The sequence below is a fragment of the Typopeltis vanoorti genome, chromosome 6 (assembly GCF_054136105.1).
Source record: "Typopeltis vanoorti isolate ZY-2024b chromosome 6, IOZ_Tvanoo_1.0, whole genome shotgun sequence".
NCBI classification, from domain to species: Eukaryota; Metazoa; Arthropoda; class Arachnida; order Uropygi; family Thelyphonidae; genus Typopeltis; species Typopeltis vanoorti.
Genome location: NC_143554.1, coordinates 110,763,698 through 110,789,715, shown reverse-complemented (window position 1 = coordinate 110,789,715; position 26,018 = coordinate 110,763,698). Strand labels below are relative to the sequence as shown.

General features: G+C 35.8%; 1 protein-coding gene across 1 annotated transcript in view; it reads left to right on the top strand.

Annotated features, from left to right (window-relative positions):
• The window catches only part of LOC150105806 (periodic tryptophan protein 2 homolog), a 203,313-nt gene that overhangs the window by 16,456 nt on the left and 160,839 nt on the right, over window positions 1–26,018 (top strand). The window contains exon 4 of the mRNA XM_090393595.1: window positions 20,542–20,641. Within this exon, the coding sequence (XP_090249721.1) occupies window positions 20,542–20,641 (100 nt within the window). The remainder of the gene's footprint in view (window positions 1–20,541; window positions 20,642–26,018) is intronic.

The window sequence follows — 26,018 nt, the reverse complement described above, 5'->3', positions numbered from 1 at the left end:
AATTATTCATATGAATTTGGTCTCTCTCTCTCTCTTACTATTATAAATAGATTATATATTTGATGTCGATTTTTTTTTTCACTAGAGGTCAGGCCAGTAGAATAATGGTGGATCAAATTATTGCAGCTTTGGATACTGTTTGAAATGTAACATAGCTTGTCTGTATATATATATATATATATATATATGTGTGTGTGTGTGTACTCCAGATGATGACCTTAATATGAAGGTTGAAATGTCGAGAAATTAAAGTAATTATTCTTAACACAGTTATAGTCTCCATAATTTTATAGAAATGAATCCTTTTCATGAAATATTGGACATTCTTTCAGTTAATTTAGAGTCTTGAAATGGAGTGGTGGCATCATTCTTAAACAGTAAGCATTAAAATTTCAATGAATTTATTTTCAAGAAGGAATAGAAGAGATTAGGAGCTTCATTATTTATTTATTTTTTTTTTATATATATTGTTCACCCACAAAAGGTTATTTGGAAACATATATTACATTTTGTACCATAGGTGGGCTAAGAATTTTTTATATTTTTTCAAATCAATTTTATCTATATATTTGTAGTTTTCAATTTATTATTTGTATAATCTGGAAACCTTGATATAGTGACTAAACATGGAACTTTTTAAAGCCACTTCAGACCTCCAATATGCTCAAGAAACAGCTTGATGTATGATTTAGATAAAAAAAAAAAAGTGAAAATAAGCCTACGGGCAGTGGTTAAGATATGGAAAAGTAAAACATTGAACCTTGAAACAAAACTGAGAGTACTGGAAATATGCATATTCAACAAGCACTCTGTGGATGCAAGATGTGGGTAATGGTCAGTGACTGTAAAGTACTTGGTACTTAAAAGAATGTATTACAGCAATGCTTTGAATTTCATAGATGTAAATGGTAATACATGAAGAATTATACAGAATGTAATGTAAAAAAGAAAACTCAACCTTTTCAGATATATCTGCGGGTTGGACATCAGCAAAAAGATCAAAACCTTGATGTTTGGTAATGATACCATAAACAGAAAGGAATTACCCAGAAGAGAGTGGGTTGTGATGTAAAGGAGTAACATTTAGAGTTTGCAAGAGTAGAGCCTCCTAGCAGTGAATAGAAAGTAATGGGGAAAAAGATGATGAAAACAGTATCAGACACCATTTGGCACATCAGTATTGATAACTTCTTATATGTAGTCGCTGCATCTTACCAAGTTAGTTCATTAAGCTAAATCAGTGAAAAGCAGAGCTGTGGAGTCTTTTAAATAAGTTACATGGTTTAGGTTTTGACCAGATTTATTTCACATAATGTAAGAAAAATCAAATTTCATGGGCCTACATGCTACAGAAGCAATAAGACACAATCTGTTTACTTGGCAGAAATGTAGTTATCTGAACATTCCTGCAGTTTCTCCAGCAAAACAGTCCATGTTTTTGCATTGTTCTTTAGTTCTTATTTGTTCTGATATTTCAAATGTAGATGACTATGCAAAACCAAAATAAAATGCATTATCCACTGAAAATCCTCAGTCTGTAGTTTATTGAATCATTCACATGGTGTTAATTACAGCATAAAAATTACCGACTTACTGGTTTAATTACATTTTTATAAAATTACTTCCTTTAATTACATTATTAGCTACTCCATTTCATTTCCATTATTAGTCCTATTTCAGCAGTATTGATATTAAAGTTATAAGGAAATTAGATAAATTAACCAATATCATTAGTGCCTGTATATGTTAAGGTTTTCCCTCCCATTAACTCTGGTTTTGGTTTTTATTCTGGCAGAAAAATCAACCATAGAACTCACTCTATTAAAGACACTAATATAAATTAAGATTTAGAGATCATGAGATGGTAGCAGTTTTTTACTATACCCTCACCCTAATACCTTCAAAATCATTAATGGCTATGAACACAGTTTTCACTGATTGGCTAGGGGTGGAGATCTGATTCCCACTGATTTCCAAAAGTTAGTTAATAAAGTAGATCCATCTACACTCTTTGAAGAATAAAAGGCATCAGAAGAATATTGGCAGAATTATATTGAAAAAAAATGTTAGAAGGGCCTTAGCATTATTAATGTTCAGAAATTAAACAGAATTTATCGGAAGTGGTATAGTCAAGATAAGTAGAAGAGTTATTCAGAACAAAAGTGAGAGAAGAAAGGACCAAGAAAAGATATATTGGTGGATTTGAGAACCTGTAAGAAAAAATATGGATGAATTGATCCTTTGGAAAACAGAAGAATGAGAGCCAGTCATATTTGAGACTAAATAGTTATAAAATGATTTAGAAGAGAATTGTTGATTAAAAAAAAATTTAATAGTAACAGTTGATTATATTGTAGTGGATTTATGTGTGCCTCTTGAGCAGATACACAAAATGATGGTAATGAATCTTGTTTAGGATAATAAATTGCGTCAAGTTAGGCTACTGACTTATAAAGTAATTATAATAAATTAAAGAGCTATTGCTATTATCTCCCTTATTAGATGCTAGAAAATGAGGTTTTGTTTGTGATTAATCTCTCTTTGATCATGATATGCAATTAATCTAAATCTTTCTTCACATAAACAGAATTAATATTATTGCATTTATGTTTATTCTAGTGATGTCTTTAAATGTCAAATATCAGATACCACAACCACTGTACATCTTGACTATCTAAACTACACTCTGTATGACTCCATCTGTGGCACTTGTACATTTATGTGATCTTATATTCCATGTCAGATGTTTGACATTTTTAGATTTGGCATTATGTCTAGAATCTTTTGGTCATCTTAAGGTTTCTTTTTCCTATATGATTACATTTATCTGCTGTTTTTACCTTTGATTTCTTATCCCTGAAACTGGATTATCCACAATCAAGCCTAAGTGACTTAATGTTCATAACTCCAACTGATTACTTTGCCCCCCCCCCCCTAATACACAAGAATACAACATGACCATTTCTATTCCCTATATCAGAGGTACATCGGAAAAGATAGCCAAAGTATTGGTGAAACATGGCCTTCACACCACCTTCAAGCTTCATGTCAAGCTGGCAACTCTGATCCACTCACCAAAGGATAAACTTCACCCTTTAGCACACCCAGGAGTGTATGAAGTTCCATGTGACTGTGACTTGGCCTATTATGGGCAAACAGGAAGATCAGTGAACATCCGCCTGGAAGAACACGAAAGATACATTCGCTACTATTACTATGGCAAGTTGGGACTGGCAGACCACGCTTTGGACACTCCTTCACACAGGATTAGATGGAGAAAAACGAATGTGCTATTTAGGAGTCGTTATAGATCTGAAAGACTATTTTTTGAGTCAGCAATGGCTTTGAAGAATTCTCCCAACCTTAACAAATATGGGTGCATTAATTTGCCAAAAATTTGGGAGACGGTTATCCTAAGAAAAACTCCTGGATAACTGCTGCTTTTTTTTTTTTTTTTTCGTTAGAGGGCGCCAAAAATAGGACTTTAGATCTTTTGTCTTTCTGCAATTATATTGTTTCACTCACTGTCGCGTTTACATGTGTGTTGTGCTCTGATGATGCTGATTTGAAAATCAGCGAAATATTAGCGTTAATAAAACATCCTTGTTAATAAAAGTGTTTGTGGTGTTGTTAATACCGTGAAAAAATAAGTCATGAATAACCAGCAACGCCTAAGCTTATCAGTTAGATTAGAATAACTCCAACTGGTTTCCCTTTTCCAGTTTCGCTGACCCAGCTGGGTGAGATAAAGAGGCATTTCCTATTAACAGTGATCTAATGTAAAGCATCCATCTATCAAGAATACAGATAATGCTCACCTCTCTCAATAGATTTTTTGTCTTTTAATAACCAGTTCTCCTTCCACAGGTATAGTGGAGTGCTCACTGTTTGGTAATTCATACCATAATATATGCATCATATTATGCAAGATTTTTCTCTTACAGAATACCTGTTCCACATCCACAAATATGACCTCTAGGACTTTGGCTTTTACTATTTATGGTCAGAATACTGCTTCTACTCTCCTAATATGAACACTTGATCCTACTCTGATTGAGCTATAAAAATTCTTCTCACAGAAATAAAGATCTTCTTTCTCCACTCCATTCACAATTTTGCAAAGTCATGGTTTAACAGGTATGCCAAGATAGTCCAAGAAAATAAAAATTTTACATACTCCAAGTGGTTTGAGACAAAACCATAGCTTCTTTCTCAGCTTACACCATACAACAGATGTAAAACAACTATCAGCTAACTTCTGTTCTTCTGTGCTCTCACTTTTCTTTCTCTCTCTAATCCATATGATACTCCATAATGCTCTAAGATACCATGATTTTTCTTCTGCATAGATGACCAAAGAAAATTCACCTCTTACCAAACCAGAAAAGTGCACAACATACCTCCTGTAGTCTTTCCCACAGAATTAAAAGTTGGACTCTGGAACTGACACTTATCCTTCATCATCTCTATATTTTTATATTTAACTGCATCTATCCCACAGCATTGAAGCAAGCTTATATTCAGCTCATTCCAAAAAAAGAAGAAGAAAAAAGAAGAAAAAAAAGGCAGTTGCAAGTTTTCCATCATACTACCAATTCATTCCCCTCACCTCAGTCCTCTTTTAAATAATGAACAAGTTCATCGTCAAACTCCACCACCTGGAGGCTCAGAAGTTTCAGAAAAATTTCATTTGATAGGTTTCTTTTATAAAGTATTTCTGACAAAGAGTGAAATTCTTTGGGTGATTTATATCTATTTGTTGATGAGATATTTCTTGCAGATATCTCTTTGGTTTTTTGTATCTATTCAAATCCTCTAGAAAGGTGATTGCATCAACATCATTCTTTCCAGCCTTACATTATGTTCAAACAACTGAAGATCTCACTCCAGAGATTTACAAAATTATTAACATATATCATTAACACTGATAGGTGGCACCTGTGAATAAGTTATGTTAAACTTGTTTTTATCATAATTGCAAATGTTTTTTATAAAATAAGCAATAAACGGGAAAACTTACAGAGGGTACTAAGGAGCTGATTACTTCAGCACAACACGTGAGTACCCATAGTCCATTAAATCATCTGTTTTTTATAATTAAAAAACAGCCACGTGAAAGCGCTATTCTTACCATGCAAAGTAAAGATGGTGGCAACAAAGGCCAACAATGGAAGATTACCTCGAGTTCTATCAGCATAGCGTCGCTGATTGCCAACAAACCGAATGACATTACAAAGTGCCGCAGTCATGAAACCGAAGTTAAAGAAAGGGAAAAAAGTATATTTTGTGATTTCTGTTGCAACTGGCTACATACTCCTTGCATGAAAATAAATGAATCGGCGCACAAGCTTTTTACCGATCTTAATCAGCCTTACTTTTGTACGACGTGCCTCCCTTCCGTAAAATAGCTACTAAACCTAGGCAAAAGAGTTGAAAACCTCGAACAACAGCTTAGTACTATGATCAATACTTTCTCCTCCAAAATCGGAACGTTGGAAACTAAGCTTGAGATACTCGACGACCAGTGCTCAATTGCAAGTGCACCTGTGCCTGCTAACGAACTTCGCGAACTAATCGCATATTCGTGTGAGGCCGAAAATAGGAGACTCAACGCCATTATCCTGAACTTTCCAATGGAAAACATAAATCCTTAAAACAAGACGTCGGCAAACTAGCAGGAGAATGCAATTTTGATCCCAGAAATAGTGTCGAATATCATCGTTTCGGACCCATAAACAAAATAAAGGATGGAATGAACTTTCCACATCTCATGAAAGTGACCTGTGACACACCAACAGACGCATCCAAATTTATAACAGCGATAAACAACAAGCTAAAGGACACTTGCCCCAGTCATGCTTACGTGCTCGACTTGATTTAATCTTTGCCCAGAGAGAACAAAGACGCCAACTCTGAAGACAACTAGAAGAAAAACGCCAAAATGGAGACAACAGTTGGATGATAGACTACAAACAAATCAAACTAGTGCAAAAACCAAGTGATGCCACCAAGGACTCCAGTATGTAGGCACTGCATAGGAAATGTGCAAGACCCTTGCAGTCAAATCCATGCCTCACAGAACCTTGCATATTCACTTCACCAACATCCATGGCCTCAATCTAACCTTAATAGCATCCACTGCCTTCTGCAGTCCATCAAACCCCACCTACTCTTTTTAACAGAAACTCAAATCTCACCTTCCTCTAGCACTATTAATCTCAACCTTCCTAACTATACACTATTTAACTCCTTTCGACTCAGGGGTATCATCTGTGCTTATATCCGCTCTGACATACCCTGCCAGAGAGCACCTAACCTAGAATCGCCCAACTTCGACCTTCTTTGGCTGAAGATATCCCTCTCCCACTCAGTCAAATTCATCTGTTGTCTCTGTCGCTCTTCTAATATCACCAATCACTCTGAGCTCTTCATTTCCTCTCCTTAAAAGTTGATTTTCTCTGGTACCACTCTCCTAACTGCAAAATCATTCTGGATGATTTTAACGTCCATAACACCTATTGGTTTTCCTCTTCCACTTATACAAATCCTACAGCAGAGATGCTGAAACATCTCTGCTGTAGGATAGCCATCACTAACAACCTTACACAAATTGTTCAAAAACTGACCAAAATACCAGATAACCCGAACCACTCCCCAAATGCCCTAGATCTCTTCCTTACTAATGACTCCTCCAAATATGCAGTGAATGTAGTGAGCCCCTGGGTAATTCTGACCACAACCTAGTGTTCATCTCCTCCCCCATGCAAAACATTTATACAGTCACTTCCACACAAGTAGTTTGGCATTATAACAGTGCCAAATGGGACAGTCTCCGAGACGGCTATGTCATGTGCTGCCATCTGCAAAACTGTGTATTGGGTTAGAGGTCAACTGAAGTAGGTCATTGATATGTAGAAGGAAAAGGGTCGGTGAGCGAACTGAACCTTGTGGAACCCCAGCATTAGTTGGATGGTGAGAGGATAGCACATTATACTCCTCCCTTTCATTTGACAAACCTTACTCTACATAACTCACTTCAACCCGCAGAACATAAACCCCCACTATGTTTCAGTAAGGAAATACCATGAGTAGACATAATAATTAAAATTATAATAACGGAATTAACTCGTAAAATATTATTTATTAGTAGAATTTTTGCCTCAGTATCACAGGCATCTTCAGTACATACATAAAGCTAATTAAACAATAACTGACAATTCCAAAAGGCACCACCTAAGTAGCTAATGTAAGATAACTAAAAAATGTCATTAAATTTCCTAATTTATTTAAAAAAAAAAAAGAGGAAATATATATATACAATTAAAAAAGATAAGGAAAGATTAACTGATTTATAAAGTACTATCTTCCACAAAGGGGATAGACGTAAACCATCGGATCTGTTTAAGTTAGGAGAGTGAAGTAGAGTTTCACATGTTTCTTTATAAAGCCGTTCCATGAGGAAACGACTTTTGTGAAGGATTCTTGTCTTGTTCCAATGAACTCTATGTCTAGTGTTGATGATATGTTCTGCAAATCCAGACTGTTCAGGTTCAAGGTATTGAATATAAGACGAATAAAGGCAGATCTTCCTGTTTGCCCGAAATTAGATAATCCACAAGAACAAGGAATCTGGTAGATACCTGGATAACTAGATGTGGAGGCTTGTCCTTTGTAGAAGTGAGAAAAGTGGAGATTTTTCTGACTGGTTGAAAGGCAACAAAAATATTTAGTGGTTTTAAAACTTTTGCTATGTATTCGCTAATGCCTTGCACATAATGGATAGGAATAAGTGTTATTTCTTCTGTATTTGAAGAAGAAGACATATCAAATATGTTGAATTACTGCAACAAGAATAAAACCAGAATACATTCTGGTTATTTTTCCTTTAAAAACAAGTTATATCAACAAATTAAAGGAACAGCAATGGGCAGTCCTCTTTCTCCTGCTATCACCCAACTTCTTGATGGAGCACTTTGAACAATGTATTTTGACATTTCTCCTAGACCTACTGATTGGTTCAGTTCAGTTCAGATATGTAGATGACATTTTTACTATCTGGAATGGTTCTTCTGATGAACTACAGCAGTTTCTCTCAAAATTAAATGCACTTCATCCAAGGATCCAGTTCACCCTAGAAGTAGAATTAAATGAGCAATTAGCCGTTTTAGATCTTTTAATTCTTCACCAATCTGGTGACTGAAACAAAAAAGACAAAAACTGGTATGATCTTTCTGAGCAATAAATACAAAATGTTATATTCAGGCAATGACAATCAAGGAAAAGAAGGGGTAGTATTCAACAATAGTATTCAACACTAAATACGAGGCTAATCTTCTTGAATGGCAGGCAGTCTCAAGTAGAGTGATGTGGGCAAATATCAGAATGGGGAACTGGACAACAAGACTTATTTGTGCCTATGGTCCCACAAAAGGCTCTACTAAGGTAGAAGTGGAGGAATTTTTTGAGGCTCTAGAGGAAACTACTGACAATGAAAAAGGAAAAGTTGGTCTTTGTTGGGAATCTCAATAGCAGAGTAGGAAATGATTGTCAGACATACAAAAATGTTTTGGGAAAATATGGAGAAAAGAGCAAAGCTAATAATAATGGCAAATACCTGTTGGATTTCTGCTCAGGACATGGACTGGTTATTATTAACACCATGTTCCAACATAAAAATGTGCACAAATTCATATGGAGAGAAGAGGCTAGAAATAAGAAAAGTCTCATTTCTTATTCCTTGACTATGTTATTGTTGATAGTGATGTTTTCTCCCTAGTGCAGGACACCAGAGTGTACAGAGTATTTGAAATTGGAAGCAATCACTATTTAGTCTTGAACAGGATAAAATTGAATTTCATATTGAAAAGAATAACGTGTAAGAAACTTTTAAATCGAATAAAGGTTGAGCGGATCTCAGATGTGAACTGTAGACTAAAATACACAACGTAGATTGAAGAAAAAATGAAAGAGTTAGAACGGGAACCAAACCTTGGAAATTCATTCACAAACCTTGAAGAAAACCCTGATTGATTCAGCCAGAGAGGCATGTGGTGAGGTTGTCTGCAAGGATAGAAAAATTAGAACTCCATGGTGGACAGAGGAAGTTAAAGAGGCAGTGAAGGGAAAAGAAGAAAGCATATCAAAAGTTCCTGGCAAATAAATCAGCTTGTCCTCTTAGAGAATATAGAGATAAATGTAAGGAAGTGAAACACTGTGTAAAACTAGCTAAACAAAAGTCATGGGAGGACTTTGGCAAGAACGTAGAAAATAAATATCAAGAAGGTGGTAAGATATTCTTGAGGTTGTTAAAGAAGCTTAGAAATGGAGGAAAGAGTGCTGTAAAAGGATTTAGAGATGATAAAGATGACATGAAAACAGGAGAAAAAGATATCCTTGAAGTATGGAGTAATTACTTCGAAAAATTGCTAAATGAAACAAGCAGTGATAGCGCAGTGGTAAAAAAACACTCAACAGGCATTCAGTCAGGAATACATATCCATACTTGAAATGTTGAAAGGCAGCAGGAGTAGATGATATTCGATCAGAAATGCGGAAGTATAGTGGTATAAAAGTCTTACAGTGGCTGCACTGCATAGTTCAGAAGGCCTGGACAGAGGGACAAATTCCCAATGATTGGAGTAGAGCTCGCATAGTACCCATATATAAAATGGGAAATAAAACTGAATGTGAGAATTACAGAGGTATTTCCCTACTGAGTGTTCCTGGCAAGATCTATGCAAGTATACTTGAGAAATGGTTGAGAAGAATTGTGGAAGAAAAGTTTGGTGAAGAACAAGCTGGATTCAGGCCAAATAGAAGCTGTCAGGATCAGATCTTCACTTTACGACAACTAGTTGAGAAAGCATGGGAATATAACAAAGATCTGTATTTAAGTTTTGTCGATCTGTAAAAGGCATATGACAAGATTAAAAGCTATTCAGTATGCTACAGTTATATGGTGTCAATGGGGCATTATATCAAGCAATTCTTAGTCTTTAAATCGAGTTGTAAGTCAGCAGTTAGAATTGAAGGAATACAGGAAGATGGTTTAATGTTAAATCTGGTGTGAGACAAGGATGTACGTTATCCCCTCTTTTATTCATTATCTATATGGATCACATTATGAAGGAAAGTGGTATTAAACATGATATCAAAATTGGAGATGTTAATGTCAGCTCTTTGCTTTATATGGATGATGTTATACTTCTAAATAAATCTGCTACAAGTTTGCAAGATTCCCTGACTGAACTGAATAACTGTTGTAATAGATATGGTATGAAGGTCAGCATTAAAAAGACAAAGATAATGAAAATAGGTAGAATTGTTGAAAATGTCAACTGCATTGTGAATGGAGAACCTGTGGAACAAGTAAAACATTTCAGCCACTTAGGCACAATTTTTAGTAAAGATGGTAAATTCAATATAGAAATAGACAACAGAATCAACAAAGCTGGTATGGTAGGAAGTCAATTGAATAAATTCATATGGAAAGAAAGAAAGAAATTAGTCAGAACACTAAATTAGCTATATACAAGACAGTGTTCAAACCAGTTTTAACTTATGGATCCGAGAGCTGGGTCAGAAGTAAAACACTTGACCAAAGACTAGAGATTGCAGATTTCAGAGTCCTGAGAAAGATTAGAGACGTGAACAGATGACATCAATGGCAATATCGTATTAAAAATGAAGATATTAGGAAAGAACTTGATATTGTCAGCATGCAGGAATGCGTTAGCAGAGCTAATCTCAGGTGGTATGGTCACTTAAACAGAATGGGCAAGGAAAGATTAGCAAAACAAGTATTCTCTGCCAGGTTGGCAGGAAAACGACCCAGAGGAAGACCAAGATATAGGTGGATTGATACGGTACAAAGTGCCTTAGACGATAGAAATATAAGATCTGATAATGTTGGAGTCTTGACAAGTAACAGACTGATTTGGAGGAAAATTATAAATAGGAAGTTAGTAATGATGTAAATTTTTCATGTAGTACTGTCATATCCTGTACACCCCTTGAGGGTACATGTCAGGAATTTGATGATGATGATTCTTCGCCAATCAGATGGTAACCTACATTTCTCAGTCTATAAGAAGAAGATTCATACAGGCCATTATATCCATCCTGAATCTCATCACCATTCCAGTCAAAAGGCAGGAACTATTAAAAACACTACACTTGTTCATCAGGCCCACTCCTTTTGTTCTTAAGACGATCTATTACAGGAAGAATTGCAATACATTATTCCTCATTTTTATCTAATGGATATAATAATTCCTTCATTAAAAGAGCTTTGAGTACTTTTGATATGTCTTCCTCTTCAAATACAGAAGAAATAATGCATATTCCTATCCCTTATTGTGCAAGGCATTAGCGAACGCATAGCAAAAGTTTTAAAACCACTAAATATTTTTGTTGCCTTTCGACCTGTCAGAAAAATCTCCACCTTTCTCACTTCTCCGAAGGACAAGCTTCTACATCTAAGTTATTCAGGTGTCTACCAGATTCCTTGCTCTTGTGGTTTATCTTATTTCGGACAAACAGGAAGATCTGCCTTTATTCAGCTAGGAGAACACAAGTCTTATATTCAATACTTTGAACTTGAACAGTCTGAACTTGCATGTTCTGCAAGTTCAGACTGTTCAACACTAGACATAGAATTCATTGGAACACAATAGTCCTTCACAAAAGGCATTTCCTCATGAAACTGCTTTATAAAGAAACATGTGAGACTCTACTTCACTCTCTTCTAACTTAAACAGATCTGATGATTTACGTCTGTCCCCTTTGTGGGAAATAGTACTTCATAAATCAGCTAATCTTTTCTAATCTTTTTTAATTTATATATATATATATATATATATTTCCTCTTTTTTTTTCTTTTCTTTTTTTTTTTTAATTTGTTAGGAAATTTATTGACCTTTTTTAGTTATCTTACATTACTTACTTAGGTGGCACCTTTTGGAATTGTCAGTTATTGTTTATTTAGCTTTATGCATGTACTGAAGATGCCTGCGATACTCAGGCGAAAATTCTACTAATAAATAATATTTTACGTGAGTTAATTCTGTTATTATAATTTTAATTATCAACCACCACTGCCCTTAATTCCGACCTCCAAACCATCTTCCAATGGGCTCCGATAACCTTGTCAACTTCAATGCCAGTCAAACCCAGTTCTGTCTTATTTCTGAAAAAAAAAAAAAAGAACCATTTTCCCCCAGCATTGTTTTTGATAACACTCAAATTCCCAGACAAGATGAGATTTCTCTTCTCGGAATTACCTTGACATCAAGCCTCTCCTGGCATAAACACATCACAACCATTGCATCCTCCGCTTCTAAAAAGCTAGGTTTTCTCTTTCGCTCAAGATGCTACTTCACCTCTAAACAGCTGTTAACATCATACAAATCACAAATCCACCCAGCTATCAAATACTGCTCTCACATTTGAAGTGGGGGGCCCCTTGAAGCTCTTTCAAAATGCTTGACTCAGTACAGAGGAGAGCAATCATACTGATAAATGACCCATCCCTCACCAACTTGCCCCCCACACACACACTTTAACACTTTAACATAGATGCTTGGTCTCTGCAATTTTTATATTCTATATTCTATAAATATTTCCATGGGAAATGTTCATCTGAAACAGCATTAATAATTCCCCCACTCTGTACTAAGCCCATTGGAACAGGTTCATTTGCTGCCCAACATCCTTTCACACACCTTGAAACCCACAGAACGAGTTTCTTTTCCTCCTCATTCATCCCTGCTACTGCGGTACTGTGGTCTTCCCCTGACATATTTTCCAAGGAATACAATATACAGGCTTTTAAAGCAAATGTAAACAAATTTCTCCTTTTCCAACCCACCCCCCATATACAGTACTATAGGTTGCCTAGCCAACCTCTCGTATATGGGGCCCAACATAAATATATATATATATAGGAAAAAGCTTTAATGACTGATATCGAGAGATAAAAAGATGACATGGTATATTTGAAAAAATACTACTAGTTTACTAGTTTCGTTGAATTGATCAACATCTTCAGGTATCACAATCAAAGAAATATATTTAAAGAATTACAGAGACTTAAAATTGTAATAACAGAACAAGTACAAAAAGACAGCAGCGTGTTTGAAAACGAAATCTTTTAAAGACTTAATAGCTGCTCTTTCAGCTAGACCTCCACCAGACAACATTTCTTACTCTAAATGAGCGGCTATTAAGTCTTTAAAAGATAATAATAACATTGTTATTCTTCTGGCTGACAAAGGGAATGCGACTGTCATCTTAGACAAGCCTGATTACCATAATAAAATCTTGGAACTTTTAAACAGTGATACTTACTCAGAAATTAATAGTGACCCTATGATTGAACTACACAATAGAACTAATAATTTATTAAAAACCACCTTGGAGTTATAAAGAAACATTCATCTTTATCTTAGGTCACTTCATCCCTTGATCCCTCGACTGTATGGTCTCCCCAAGATTCACAAAACAAAACTGCCCACTCAGACCTATAGTTGAGGGCATACACTCTCCTACCTATAACCTTTCCAAATATCTCGCGAGTTTTCTAAGAAATCTTTCTGGAATTTCCTCTTCACACATTAAAAACTCTGCAGATTTTGTTTCTAAAATCAAGGATATCAAACTTAAAAAAACAGATTTAATGGCCAGTTTCGATATTGTTTCTCTCTTTACAAATGTACCTGCTCAAGAAGTCCTTGATCTTCTCAAGAACAAATTATCAAAAAAACTCTTTGCTCTACTCTCCCATTGCATAAAGTCAGGATACTTCAAATATGACAATAAGATCTACTTACGAAACTCAGGTCTGGCCATGGGCAGCCCGCTCTCTCCGATTCTTGCAGATATATTTCTCAACGATTTTGAAGAAAAAGCTATTAACTCCTTCCACCTTAAACCAAAATTCTGGTATCGCTATATTGATGATATTTTCCTCATCTGGGAAGATGGTGTCAACAACCTCAATTTATTTTTAGACCACCTAAACAAGTGTCATGAAAAAATCTCTTTTACCTTCGAACTGGAATCCGATGACTGCCTCCCCCTTTTTAGACCTGAAACTTACCAGATGTGCTGAGAATATTAAAATCTCAATTTTTAGAAAGCCTACTCATGCTGATAGATACCTTCATGCTTCCTCCCATCACTATCCCCCACAAAAATTTGGTATTATTTCCACCTTAGCTCACTGAGCCAAATCTTTACTTACAGAAGAAGAAGCAGAAATTGAAAATGAACTCCTTTTTCTTAAAAAAAACTTTTATTAATAATGGTTTCTCTCCTAAGAAAATTGACAAATTTCTTTCCCCCAGTCACTCAACTACTTCTGAAGATCCCTCTTCCTGGAGACCCTTCATCTCTTTGCCTTACATCAGCTCTCTTTCACCAAAACTGGCAAAAATTCTCAAGAAGTTTAACTTCAGAACTTGCTTCACTACACTCCCAAAACTTCGTTCAATACTTAGTAAACCTAAAGAGAAACATCTTCCAACTCAGTTTCCAGGCATGTACAAGATTTTATGTGATTGTGGAAAGCCATACTATGGCCAGACTGCCAAATCCATCCTTCTACGTTTGAAAGAACACCATAGAGATATCTCCTGTAACAGGACTAGAGCCAGCGCTCTCTCTAGCTATGTTCTCTTTTCAGTTAACTCAGACGAAGGCCACCAACACATTGTGAACTGGACTCAAACTTCTAACATCCATGTGTGCTATGATGAACTTGAGAGAAAGATTGTCGATTCTAGAGAAATTTCTCTAGATTCTTCCCATATCAACAACAGCCTAAGTTTCAATTTCTCTGATGCACACGTTGCCTCTGTTCAGTATTGGCGCGCTCGCGACACCGCATAGTATACGTTTGTTTGGAACTCAAGCTCGCATTTTGTTTTCAAACATGCTACTGTCTTTTTGTACTTGTTCTGTTATTACAATTTTAAGTCTCTGTAATTCTTTTTATATTTCCTTGATTGTGATACCTGAAGATGTTGATCAATTCAAAGAAACTAGTAAACTAGTAGTATCTTTTCAAATATACATGTCATTTTTTATCTCTCGGTATCAGTCATTAAAGCTTTTTCATAATATTCCAACCGAGTAAAAATGAATTCCGAAAAAAAAAAAAATATATATATATGTGCTTAAGGGTCAAAGCTGTATAACTGAGAGGAGACCTCCACATAGCCTTTAAAGGAATGCGGAGAACCGACCAGGGCTTCTGACCTAATGTCCAATCCTCACCTTCTCGTGGTGCACCCTGTTGGGTATCTACTTTGATACTGAACGAACGAGGATGGGCTGGCAATTTGGGATTTAGCCGACCAAATTGTATTCTTATTGGTTAAACCAAAATAAAAAATGATGGTACAACATGACAAAATTTCATGCCGGCTGGGGCGTCGCCCGGTTAAACAAGGCCCCCGTTGTTTTCGCCAGGGAACCAGGGCGAACAGCGAAAAGTCAGCTACTGGAACAAATCTGAAAACAAACCCCAACTCAACATCACCAGAGTTAAAGATCGGTACTATCAACGTAAGAAGCCTGAATGGCAAAGAAATGGAGCTAGCTGAGGAATTAGATAAGTACCAGATCGACATAATAGGGGTGACTGAAACAAAAAAGACCAAAACTGGTGAGGTCTTTCTGAGCAATAAATACAAAATGTTATATTCAGGCAATAACAATCAAGGAAAAGAAGGAGTAGCCATAGTATTCAACACAAAATACGAGGCTAATCTTCTTGAATGGCAGTCAGTCTCAAGTAGAGTAATGTGGGCAAATATGAGAATGGGGAACTGGACAATGAGACTTATTTGTGCCTATGGTCCCACAGAAGGTTCTACTAAGGTAGAAGTGGAGGAATTTTTTGAGGCTTTAGAAAAAGCAACTGACACAATGAAAAAGGAAAAGTTGGTCCTTGTTGGGGATCTAAATAGTAGAGTAGGAAATGATTGTGAGACATACAAAAATATTTTGGGAAAATTTGGAGAAAAGAGCAAAGCTAATAATAATGGCAAATATCTGTTGGATTTCTGCTCAGGACATGGACTGGTTATTACTAACACCATGTTCCAACATAAAAATGTGCACAAATTCACATGGAGAGAAGAGGCTAGGAATAAGAAAAGTCTCATTGACTATGTTATTGTTGATAGTGATGTTTTCTCCCTGGTGCAGGACACCAGAGTGTATACAGAGGATTTGAAATTGGAAGTGATCACTATTTAGTCTTGAGCAGGATAAAATTGAATTTCATATTGAAAAGAATAACATGTAAGAAAGTTTTAAAGCGAATAAAAGTTGAGCAGCTCTCAGATGTAAACTGTAGATTAAAATACAGAAATATTATTGAAAAGAAAATGAAAGAGTTTGAGAACAGGAATCAAACCTTGGAGATTCAGTGGCAAACTCTGAAGGAAGCATTGATTGATTCTGCCAGAGAGGCATGTGGTGAGGTTGTGTGCAAAGATAAAAAAATCAGAACTCCCTGGTGGACACAGGAAGTTAAAGAGGCAGTGAAGGAAAAGAAGAAAGCATATCAAAAGTTCCTGGCAAATAAGTCAGCTTTTACTCTTACAGAATACAGAGACAAATGTAAGAAAGCTAAACAGTGTGTAAAACTAGCTAAACAAAAGTCATGGGAGGACTTTGGCAAGAATATAGAAAATAAATATCAAGAAGGTGGCAAAATATTCTGGAGGTTGTTGAAGAAGCTTAAAAATGGAGGAAAGAGTGCTGTAAAAGGAGTTAGAGATGATAAAGGTGACATGAAAACTGGAGAAAAAGATATCCTTGAAGTATGGAGTAATTACTTTGAAAAACTGCTAAATGAAACAAGCAGTGATGACAGCACAGTGATAAAAAACACTGACCAGGCATGCAGTCAGGAATACATATCCATACTTGAAGTAGAAAAAGCCATCAAAGGCTTGAAATGTGGAAAGGCAGCAGGAGTAGATGATATTCGACCAGAAATGCTGAAGTATGGTGGTATAAGAGTCTTAAAGTGGCTGCACTGCATAGTTCAGAAAGCCTGGACAGAGGGACGAATTCCTGATGATTGGAGTAGAGCTCTCATAGTACCCATATATAAAAAGGGAAATAAAACTGAATGTGAGAATTACAGAGGTATTTCCCTACTGAGTGTTCCTGGCAAGATCTATGCAAGTATACTTGAGAAACGGTTGAGAAGAATTGTGGAAGAAAAGCTTGGTGAAGAACAAGCTGGATTCAGGCCAAATAGAGGCTGTCAGGATCAGATCTTCACTTTACGACAAATAGTCGAGAAAGCATGGGAATATAACAAAGATCTGTATTTAAGTTTTGTCGATTTGGAAAAGGCATATGACAAGGTGCCAAGAGAGAAGCTATTCAATACGCTGCAGTTATATGGTGTCAATGGGGCATTATATCAAGCAATACTTAGTCTTTATTTGAGTTGTGAGTCAGCAGTTAGAATTGAAGGAAGTACAGGAAGATGGTTTAATGTTAAATCTGGTGTGAGACAAGGATGTACATTATCCCCTCTGTTATTCATTATCTATATGGATCACATTATGAAGGAATGTGGTTTTAAACCTGATATCAAAATTGGAGATGTTAATGTCAGGTCTTTGCTTTATGCGGATGATGTTATACTTCTAAATAAATCCGCTGCAAGTCTGCAAGATTCTCTGACTAAATTGAATAGCTGTTGTAATAGATATGGTATGAAGGTCAGCAATAAAAAGACAAAGACAATGAAAATAGGCAGAATCATTGAAAATGTCAACTGTGTTGTGAATGGAGAACCTGTGGAACAAGTAAAACATTTCAGCTACTTAGGCACAATTTTTACTGAAGATGGTAAACTAAATATAGAAATAGACAACAGAATCAGCAAAGATGGTATCGTGGGAAGTCAATTGAATAAATTCATATGGAATAAGAAAGAAATTAGTCGGAACACTAAATTAGCTGTATACAAGACTGTGTTCAAACCAATTTTAACTTATGGATCTGAGAGCTGGGTCAGAAGTAAAACACTTGACCAAAGACTAGAGACCACAGATATGAGAGTCCTGAGAAAGATTAGAGGCGTGAACAGATGGCATCAATGGCAATATCATATTAAAAATGAGGATATTAGGAAAGAACTTGACATTGTCAGCATCCAGGAATGCGTTAGCAGAGCTAATCTCAGATGGTATGGTCACTTAAATAGAATGGGAGAGGAAAGATTAGCAAAACAAGTGTTCTCTGCCAGGTTGGCAGGAAAACGACCCAGAGGAAGACCAAGATATAGGTGGATTGATACGGTACAAAGTGCCTTAGACGATAGAAATATAAGATCTGATAATGTTGGAGTCTTGACAAGTAACAGACTGATTTGGAGGAAAATTGTAGATAGGAAGTTAGAATGATGTAATTTTTTCATGTAGTACTGTCATATCCTGTACACCCCTTGAGGGTACATGTCAGGAATTTGATGATGATGATGATGATATATATAGGATGAATAGTAGTTTCTAGTGGATAGAACAATGTAAAATCTTCCTTGTCGTTCTCATCCAAAGGAGTATTTCCATATTTCTTTGCATTTGTTAATGAAATGTTGAGTTCTTAACATAAGAATCAGTGTAGCGTAGCTCATATATACCACATACTTTCATTGTATTCTGGATTCTTTTGATTATTTCAGTAATAAGCCACAGGAAACATACCACAAAAGATTAGAACAAAAAATAAAAATTAATACGAGATAAATTTCCTATTAACTGTAGTTAGACTTTTTGAACTGTACATGCTGCTGCTATAATGCTATAAATAATATGAATCATTTCTTTGCAGAAGAAATGCTTAGTGTTAGATAGAAGCAAATGCCCAAACCAAAATACTATTCCCGTAAGGATTCAGCTATGGGAAAGGGAGGGAATTCATCCTCCTTTGGAAAAAAAAATAGAGATACCTCTAATTACTAAAATGTGTATTGCCATTCAGGACGCAACAAATTCAAAACTCTACTTGCCAAACAAAAAATTTACTCATTCAAGATCCCCCATTTTTTAATTTATTTATTTTTATTTATTCTTATGGCAAAAGGAATACAAAAGCAGCTGCAGGTCAATGTCCAGTCTAGAAAGCCAATGTAGGGCGTCATCCATCATCTCGTGAATGTTCTGGAGTGTCACCACCATGAAATTTGTGCCTTGGGCAGTCATTCACCATATGAGTAATTGTCTGGGCCATGGGGGAACAATCACAGTAAGGGTGGTCAGACAGTCTCCATTTATGTTGTAGGTAGCCACATCTGCCCTGGTTAATTCTGATTCTGTTGATAGATGACCAAATCTTCCTATGAAGAGCAAAACCAGGCTGTGGAGCACAGGGATCTTCAACCAGGAAGCTATTTATTGGATGATTGTTGGACCAGTGTTCTCTCCACATGTCAGGTGTTGATGATAAGGCATCTGAAGAGAGTTTGTCCATGGACCAGAAAGTGTTTCTTGATTTTTAGGCAAAGACTAGGTGGATTTATGAGAGTCTGGTATAGGGGCAGGAGTGGGTTGCTCATTACTTTATTAAATTCTTTAATCGAGGCTTGTCTTTTTCGTATATTTGGTGGAGCAACATTAGATAGAACAGGCAGCCAGGGGAGAGGGATGCTTCTCAGTGTCCCACTAATTGTGCAATTGCAGAGTTTAGCCCGATGTCTATAATGTTAGTGTGTGCACTTCTTTCCCAGATGAGGACACAATATTCTGCTGCAGAGAATGTGAGGGCTAGTGCAGATGACCTTAAGACTTCTGCACCACAACCCTAGGTTGTTCCAGCAAGCCTTGAAATGATATTATTCCTTGTTTTAATTTTGTTGGACAGGTTGGTGATGTGCTTTTATAGGTTAGGCTTCTGTCCCACTCACTCCAAGGTATTTCGGGTGAGGCTCATGTTCTACCATTTTTCCACAGAAAGAGAGGATGAGGTGTCGATTTGCCTCTGCATTGTTCAGATTGAATACAGTGGACACAGTTTTTGCTGAATTTGACTTTAGGTACCACTGCTTGAAGTACTCTTCCAGCATGTTCAGGTCTGTGTTCAAGATTGATTCCAGGTTGGCAAAGGAGGTAGATTGGTGTAAGATCGCTAGGTCATCTGACATATAATTTTAATATATGTCAGAATAAGGCAGTTGGAGTTCCATAAAATGATTAATAGTATTCTACCATGGTTGTGGAAGTTTTTTAATTATTATTATTTGCTCAGTTGCAGCTACTTGTCAGCTTGCAAACTATTCACCACAAGCAAGTGAGTGAGCATATATGTGGAGCCCTGTTGGCACTTATATAAGCTAAGAACATTAAGTTTATTATTTTTCAATTCAACTATTGCATTCGATTCCATATAAAGAAACAAACAAACATAAACATAGTTATGTTTATTAGTAGTGTGCTGCCTCATAATCATTAGTCACATTACTCTGTTTTAGAATTTCATAATGAATTACGAAGTGTTTATGTTTTGATTTAGCTGGCGAAGCATTATTTTGCAGTCTTCTTAGCCGAACTGTACTTCATAGATATCATTTTAAAAGACCCATCAAAGAAGTTAAATTTAGTCCAAATAGCAAGTAAGTAATACTTTTTTTTTTGTGGCCTTATTACCATAAGTATACAGAAAAATTGATTATATTTTTTATAATTTGATACTTAAAACTATTTTCAAAAAATCACGAAGTTGGTATAATGCTGCAAAGTGGTCTTTGCTTTCTTGTGTAAAGTAATAATGAAGAGTGATCACTTCTCCAAGTAAGATTTTGGTTTGTTGGCATGTTATTAGCTTCTGTAATGTATCATACACTCACAGTAGACTCATATTAGTGTTACATTGACCAACATGCAACAGTCATTATATATGTCTTCTGCACATTAAAAGACTGTTGTGTCATAGTAAAAGTACAATTCTTGAAGAAAATATCATAAAGATGAATAATAAGCAATGTATAACAGGATCTAATTGGTCCATTGTTGTTGTTTAGCATGTATATTAATAATATTGGGGAGGATCTAGAGCATGATATTCAGATAATGCTGATGATGCTAGGTTAGAGAGTGAATATGGAATGTAGTAGAATCTCTGCAGGCTGATTTGAACAAATTGATTATATTGACAAATGACAGTGAATGTCAGTGCAATTTTGCCACCTTAGTAAATTTTTAGAGTCACATTGCTAAGGTGGTTAAGTCATTGTATCAGGTAATGGCATTGATAAATAGAACATTAACTTGTAGGAATAAGGATGTTATTCTCCCAGTTTACAAGGGTGAGATAAGATCACATCTTAATTACTGTGTAAATATCATCGCCTGAGTTCTAAGAATATGGGAAGATGATTGAAAAGATTCAGAGTAACAAAGATAATAACTGGTCTATTTAATTGTACACATGAGGATAGATTAAAGGAATGTGATCTTCATAGTTTGAGAAATAGACAGAAGAGAGGTGATATAGTGACATAGAAATTAGTAAGGGAATCTTACTACAGTATAGACACAAGTGAGATTTTGCAGCTTATGAGTTGTGGAGGAAGAATTTGGGATGGAGGTAGATTCATGGTGGGCAAGGATTTCATTATCATTAATTTCCTGATATGTACCCCCCCCAAAAGGGGGGTATTCAGGTTACTGTGATAGCATTCCTTGATTAAGTTTTCCTCCAAATCAATCTATTACTTGTGAGCACTCCAATATTGTCATATCTAACATTTCTAGATCTTGGTCTAGAAATGTTAGATCTTGTCATATCTAGACCTTGGTCTTCCTGTGGGTCTCTTTCCTGCCATCAGATACCTGTTTTGTTAATCTTTCTTTGCCCATTCTATTTAAGTGGCCATACCACCTTAGATTAGTTAGCTTTGCTGACACATCTTGAATGCTGATAATGTCAAGTTCCTTTCTAATATCTTCATTTTTAATATGATTTTGCAATTGATGCCATTGGTTCACTCCCTTAAGTTTTCTCAGAACCCTCATATCTGTAGTCTGTAGTCTTTGATCAAATGCTTTATTTCTAATGTAACTCTCAGATCCATAACTTGAAACAGGCTTAAACACTGTCCTCTATACTGCTAGTTTTGTGTTTTGGCTAATTTCTCTCTTATTCCATACAAATTTATTCAGCTGGCTACCCACAATACCCACTTTGCTTATTCTGTTGTCTATTCCAGATTTAACTTGCCATCTTCACTAAAAATTATGCCTAAATAACTGAAATATTTTACTTGTTCTATAGGATCTCCAGAATGCAGCTGAAGTTTTCTGTTCTCCTGCTTATTTTTTACAGTTTTTGTCTTTTTATTGTTGGTTGCCCAAAATTGTGCATGCACGCACACACATCATTGAAACCTTCTCTTTATCATAATCAACAATATTGTTTCTTTTTTTTTTATTTTTAATTTATCGTTGACTTTTCAGCATGATTTTTCATTTATATCATTTTTTGTTTAGTATGAATTTGGTATTGAATTTCTTCATTTAAAAAGGAATGATTAAAAATATTTTCCTTTGCTAGAATCCTCACCTTGATGTGATGAAGGAGTTTGCATGTTTCAAAAGTGTATTGAGATATGTTGGCAATAGTGTATTCTATCAGCAGGGCTTCCCAAGCCACACAGGTTGATACCGAGGAATCGGACTAAGGGATTCTGCATAGGCCCAATGGCACTCCAGATGAGCAGCTTCCCAGCAGCATCTGCTATCCTTTAGGGTGGAGACAGGTGACTGACAATCCTCTTCTAAGTTGATTCATCATCACAGGAGAAAGCACGACCCTCCCAATTAAAACCATGGGTATACCACATACAAGAATGAGCCCACACTATCTCTCATTGCTGCCTTATAATCCCTGACGAACCTAGTTCAGTAGATAAACGGAATTATCAGACTTGACATGCTACTCCCAAACAAAATAATAAAAGGAAGTAATTGCTACATGCAATGTAAGAACATTAGCAGATGATGAAGAGGAGGTAGAATATGAAATAAGCAAAATTAAATGGTATATAATAGGACTAAGTGAAGTGAAAAGAAAATCAGAATAATGTGTTACCACTAAAATTGGGAAATGTACTTTGCTGGAAAGGACCAGATGATGTCAGGCAGAGTGGATAGGCTTCCTTATAAATAAAAGTATAATAAACCATATTATTAAATATGCAGGAATACCATATTGCATAGCATATGCCATAGTACAAACATTAGAAGAGAAAACCATTAAAATAATTCAAATATATGCACCAGCTAGCAGTTATGAAGATGGAGAAGTATCAGAATTCTGCCACAGTGTCTAGTATAGTGTAATAGGATCTTTGGCAACCTATGCAATGTGTTGGGAGACTTTTAATGCACCACTATGCAAAAATAAAAATGAACTTGAAAGAGAAAAAAAAAAGAGAATGAAATGAAAGAGGAAATATGATGCTAAACTTTATGATAAAGAACCAGTTGAATGCAAATGAACACATTTTACAAGAAAAGACCAAGCCAAAAATGGATATGGATTCAATTAGATGTGATTGTCTGTGAAAATACTAGTGGTGGTGGTGGACATTAGATGGTGGTGGTTGTGGAATGGGTACCTTCCCATGATGAGTCTGGATTCCTTGGAGGTGTTACATAATCATAATAATAATATATAGATAGCTAGGAAAACATGGCATATAAAAATGAAATGAAAGAGGAAATATGATGTCAAATTTATAAAGAACCAACTGAATGTTATGAACACATTTTACAAGAAAAGACCAAACCAAATATGGATATGGGTTAGTCCATATAGACAAACTAAAAATGAAGCAGATTATATTTTATCATCTGATGTAAGAATATTTAAAGATGTTTCATTCATCAATCAAATAGGCATAGGAAGTGATCACAGAACAGTTGGAGGGAAAATAACAATAAAAGAAAACAAATTACAGGATGAGACAGAATAAAACAAAATATTTGAAGATAAGTAATGATACATTAGTAGCCAACAAAAAATTATACCATTATATTAAGAAAAAGTTGGAAAAAAATTATACAATTAAAAACATGAATGAAAACAGAAATCTACAAATAAATAATATACAGGAAAATTTTTATCTAATCATTATATAAAGTGCACAATATATTACAAAAAGATAAAAAAGTTAAAAATAAAAACCTCTCACAGAAAACAAAAAATCTGTTGGAAGAAAAAGAAGACAACTAATTGTTGTCTTCTTTTATAAGGAAATAAATACAGTAGATCTTAAAGAAATAAATAAAATGATCAGGAAAAATATTAACAAAGATAAAAAGAAAGCAGAAGATAAAATGATAATACCAGAAACAACAGATAACAACAGAAATATGAAAATACTATACAAGGAAAAAAAAAAATAATAATAATACTACAAGGTGAAAATGGATAAAAGATAATACAAATGGCCAGACAGTATTTTTCAAAAACAAGCACTATTGAAAACAGTGCTTGTGGTGTTATGAAAAATAATAAAATGCCAGGAGAAATAAAATTACAATAGAAATGTTGGAATCAGCAGGAGAAATATTAACAGAAGAATCAAAAAATCCATTTAATAAATACCTAAAAGAAAAAGATATATCAAACAAATGGAACACTGCTATCACAATACTCTTGTTCAAAAAGTGTAATAAGAAAAAGATAGAAAATTACAGACCTATAAGTTTTGCTGTCAAAAGTGTATTATTATTATTATTATTATTGTTCCGGGCAACTCCAAGGAGTCGACAGACTCATCGAAGGAGGCCCTAACATCATGTCAAGAACAACTATTCGACATTGACACAGCATCTATCATACCTTGCCTTGAACTCATTCACTGTCGTAGCACCCACAACAGACTCTGGAAGCTTATTCCACTCATTCACCACTATCCAAGTAAAAAACCTAGCTCTAACACCCTTGTCAACCACGCTCTTGCCCAGCTTCCATGCATGGCCCCTAGTCCTCCCACCACCAGTCATATTTTCAAAAATATCTTCTGGATCAATCTTGTAGCAACCCTTCAGTAATTTGAATGTCTCAATCATATCACCCCTCCTTTGCCTATCGTCCAATCTCTACAACCCACAAATCTTCAACCTATTCTCATAAGGTTCATTCCACAGACCTTCTATCATCTTGGTCACTTGTCTCTGGATCCTCTCCACTTCCTCCCCATCACGAAGAAACCCTGGTGCCCATAACTGGGCACAGTAGTCCAGATGGGGTCTTATCAAGGCTCGATACAGAGGAACAACAACTTGTTTGTCTCTGCATGTTAAAGTATTTTTCAGAAGCCAAGTGATTTGATGAGCTGATTTAGTCACTTTTGCAATGTGCCCCCTAAACTTCAATTCCCTATCCACCAACACTCCCAAATCCCTGGCCTCATCAATCTCCTGGAGTACGGTTCCACCAATGCGATATACTGCTGCTATTCTTTTCACCCCAAAGTGCATAACCTTACACTTCGCCACATTAAATCGACCCAGTCCTCCAAACTATCCAAATCATCCTGTAACATTTTGACATCCTGTGCACTCACAATTGCTCTACCCAACTTTGCATCATCAGCAAACAAGTGAACACTTCCTCTCAAATCCTTTCCTATATCATTGATGAACAAATTGAAAAGCAGTGGCCCAAGAACAGAGCCCTGCGGCACACCACTAGTCACAAGCCGTCTTTTAGACTCCACTCCTGCATAAACTACTCTCTGGTATCTCTCCTTCAACCACCCTCCTATCCATCTCACCAACCCTATATCTATCCCCATCTGCTCCAGTTTACTGATTAGGGTTCCATGGGGTATCCTGTCAAAGGCCCTGGCAAGGTCCAGTAGTATCACTGTAAACCCATTACCCCTATCCAGTTCAGCCGTCACTGTGTTATAAAATGTGAGCAAGTTACTGAGGCATGATCTACCCTTCACATAACCATGTTGTCCCTCATACAATATC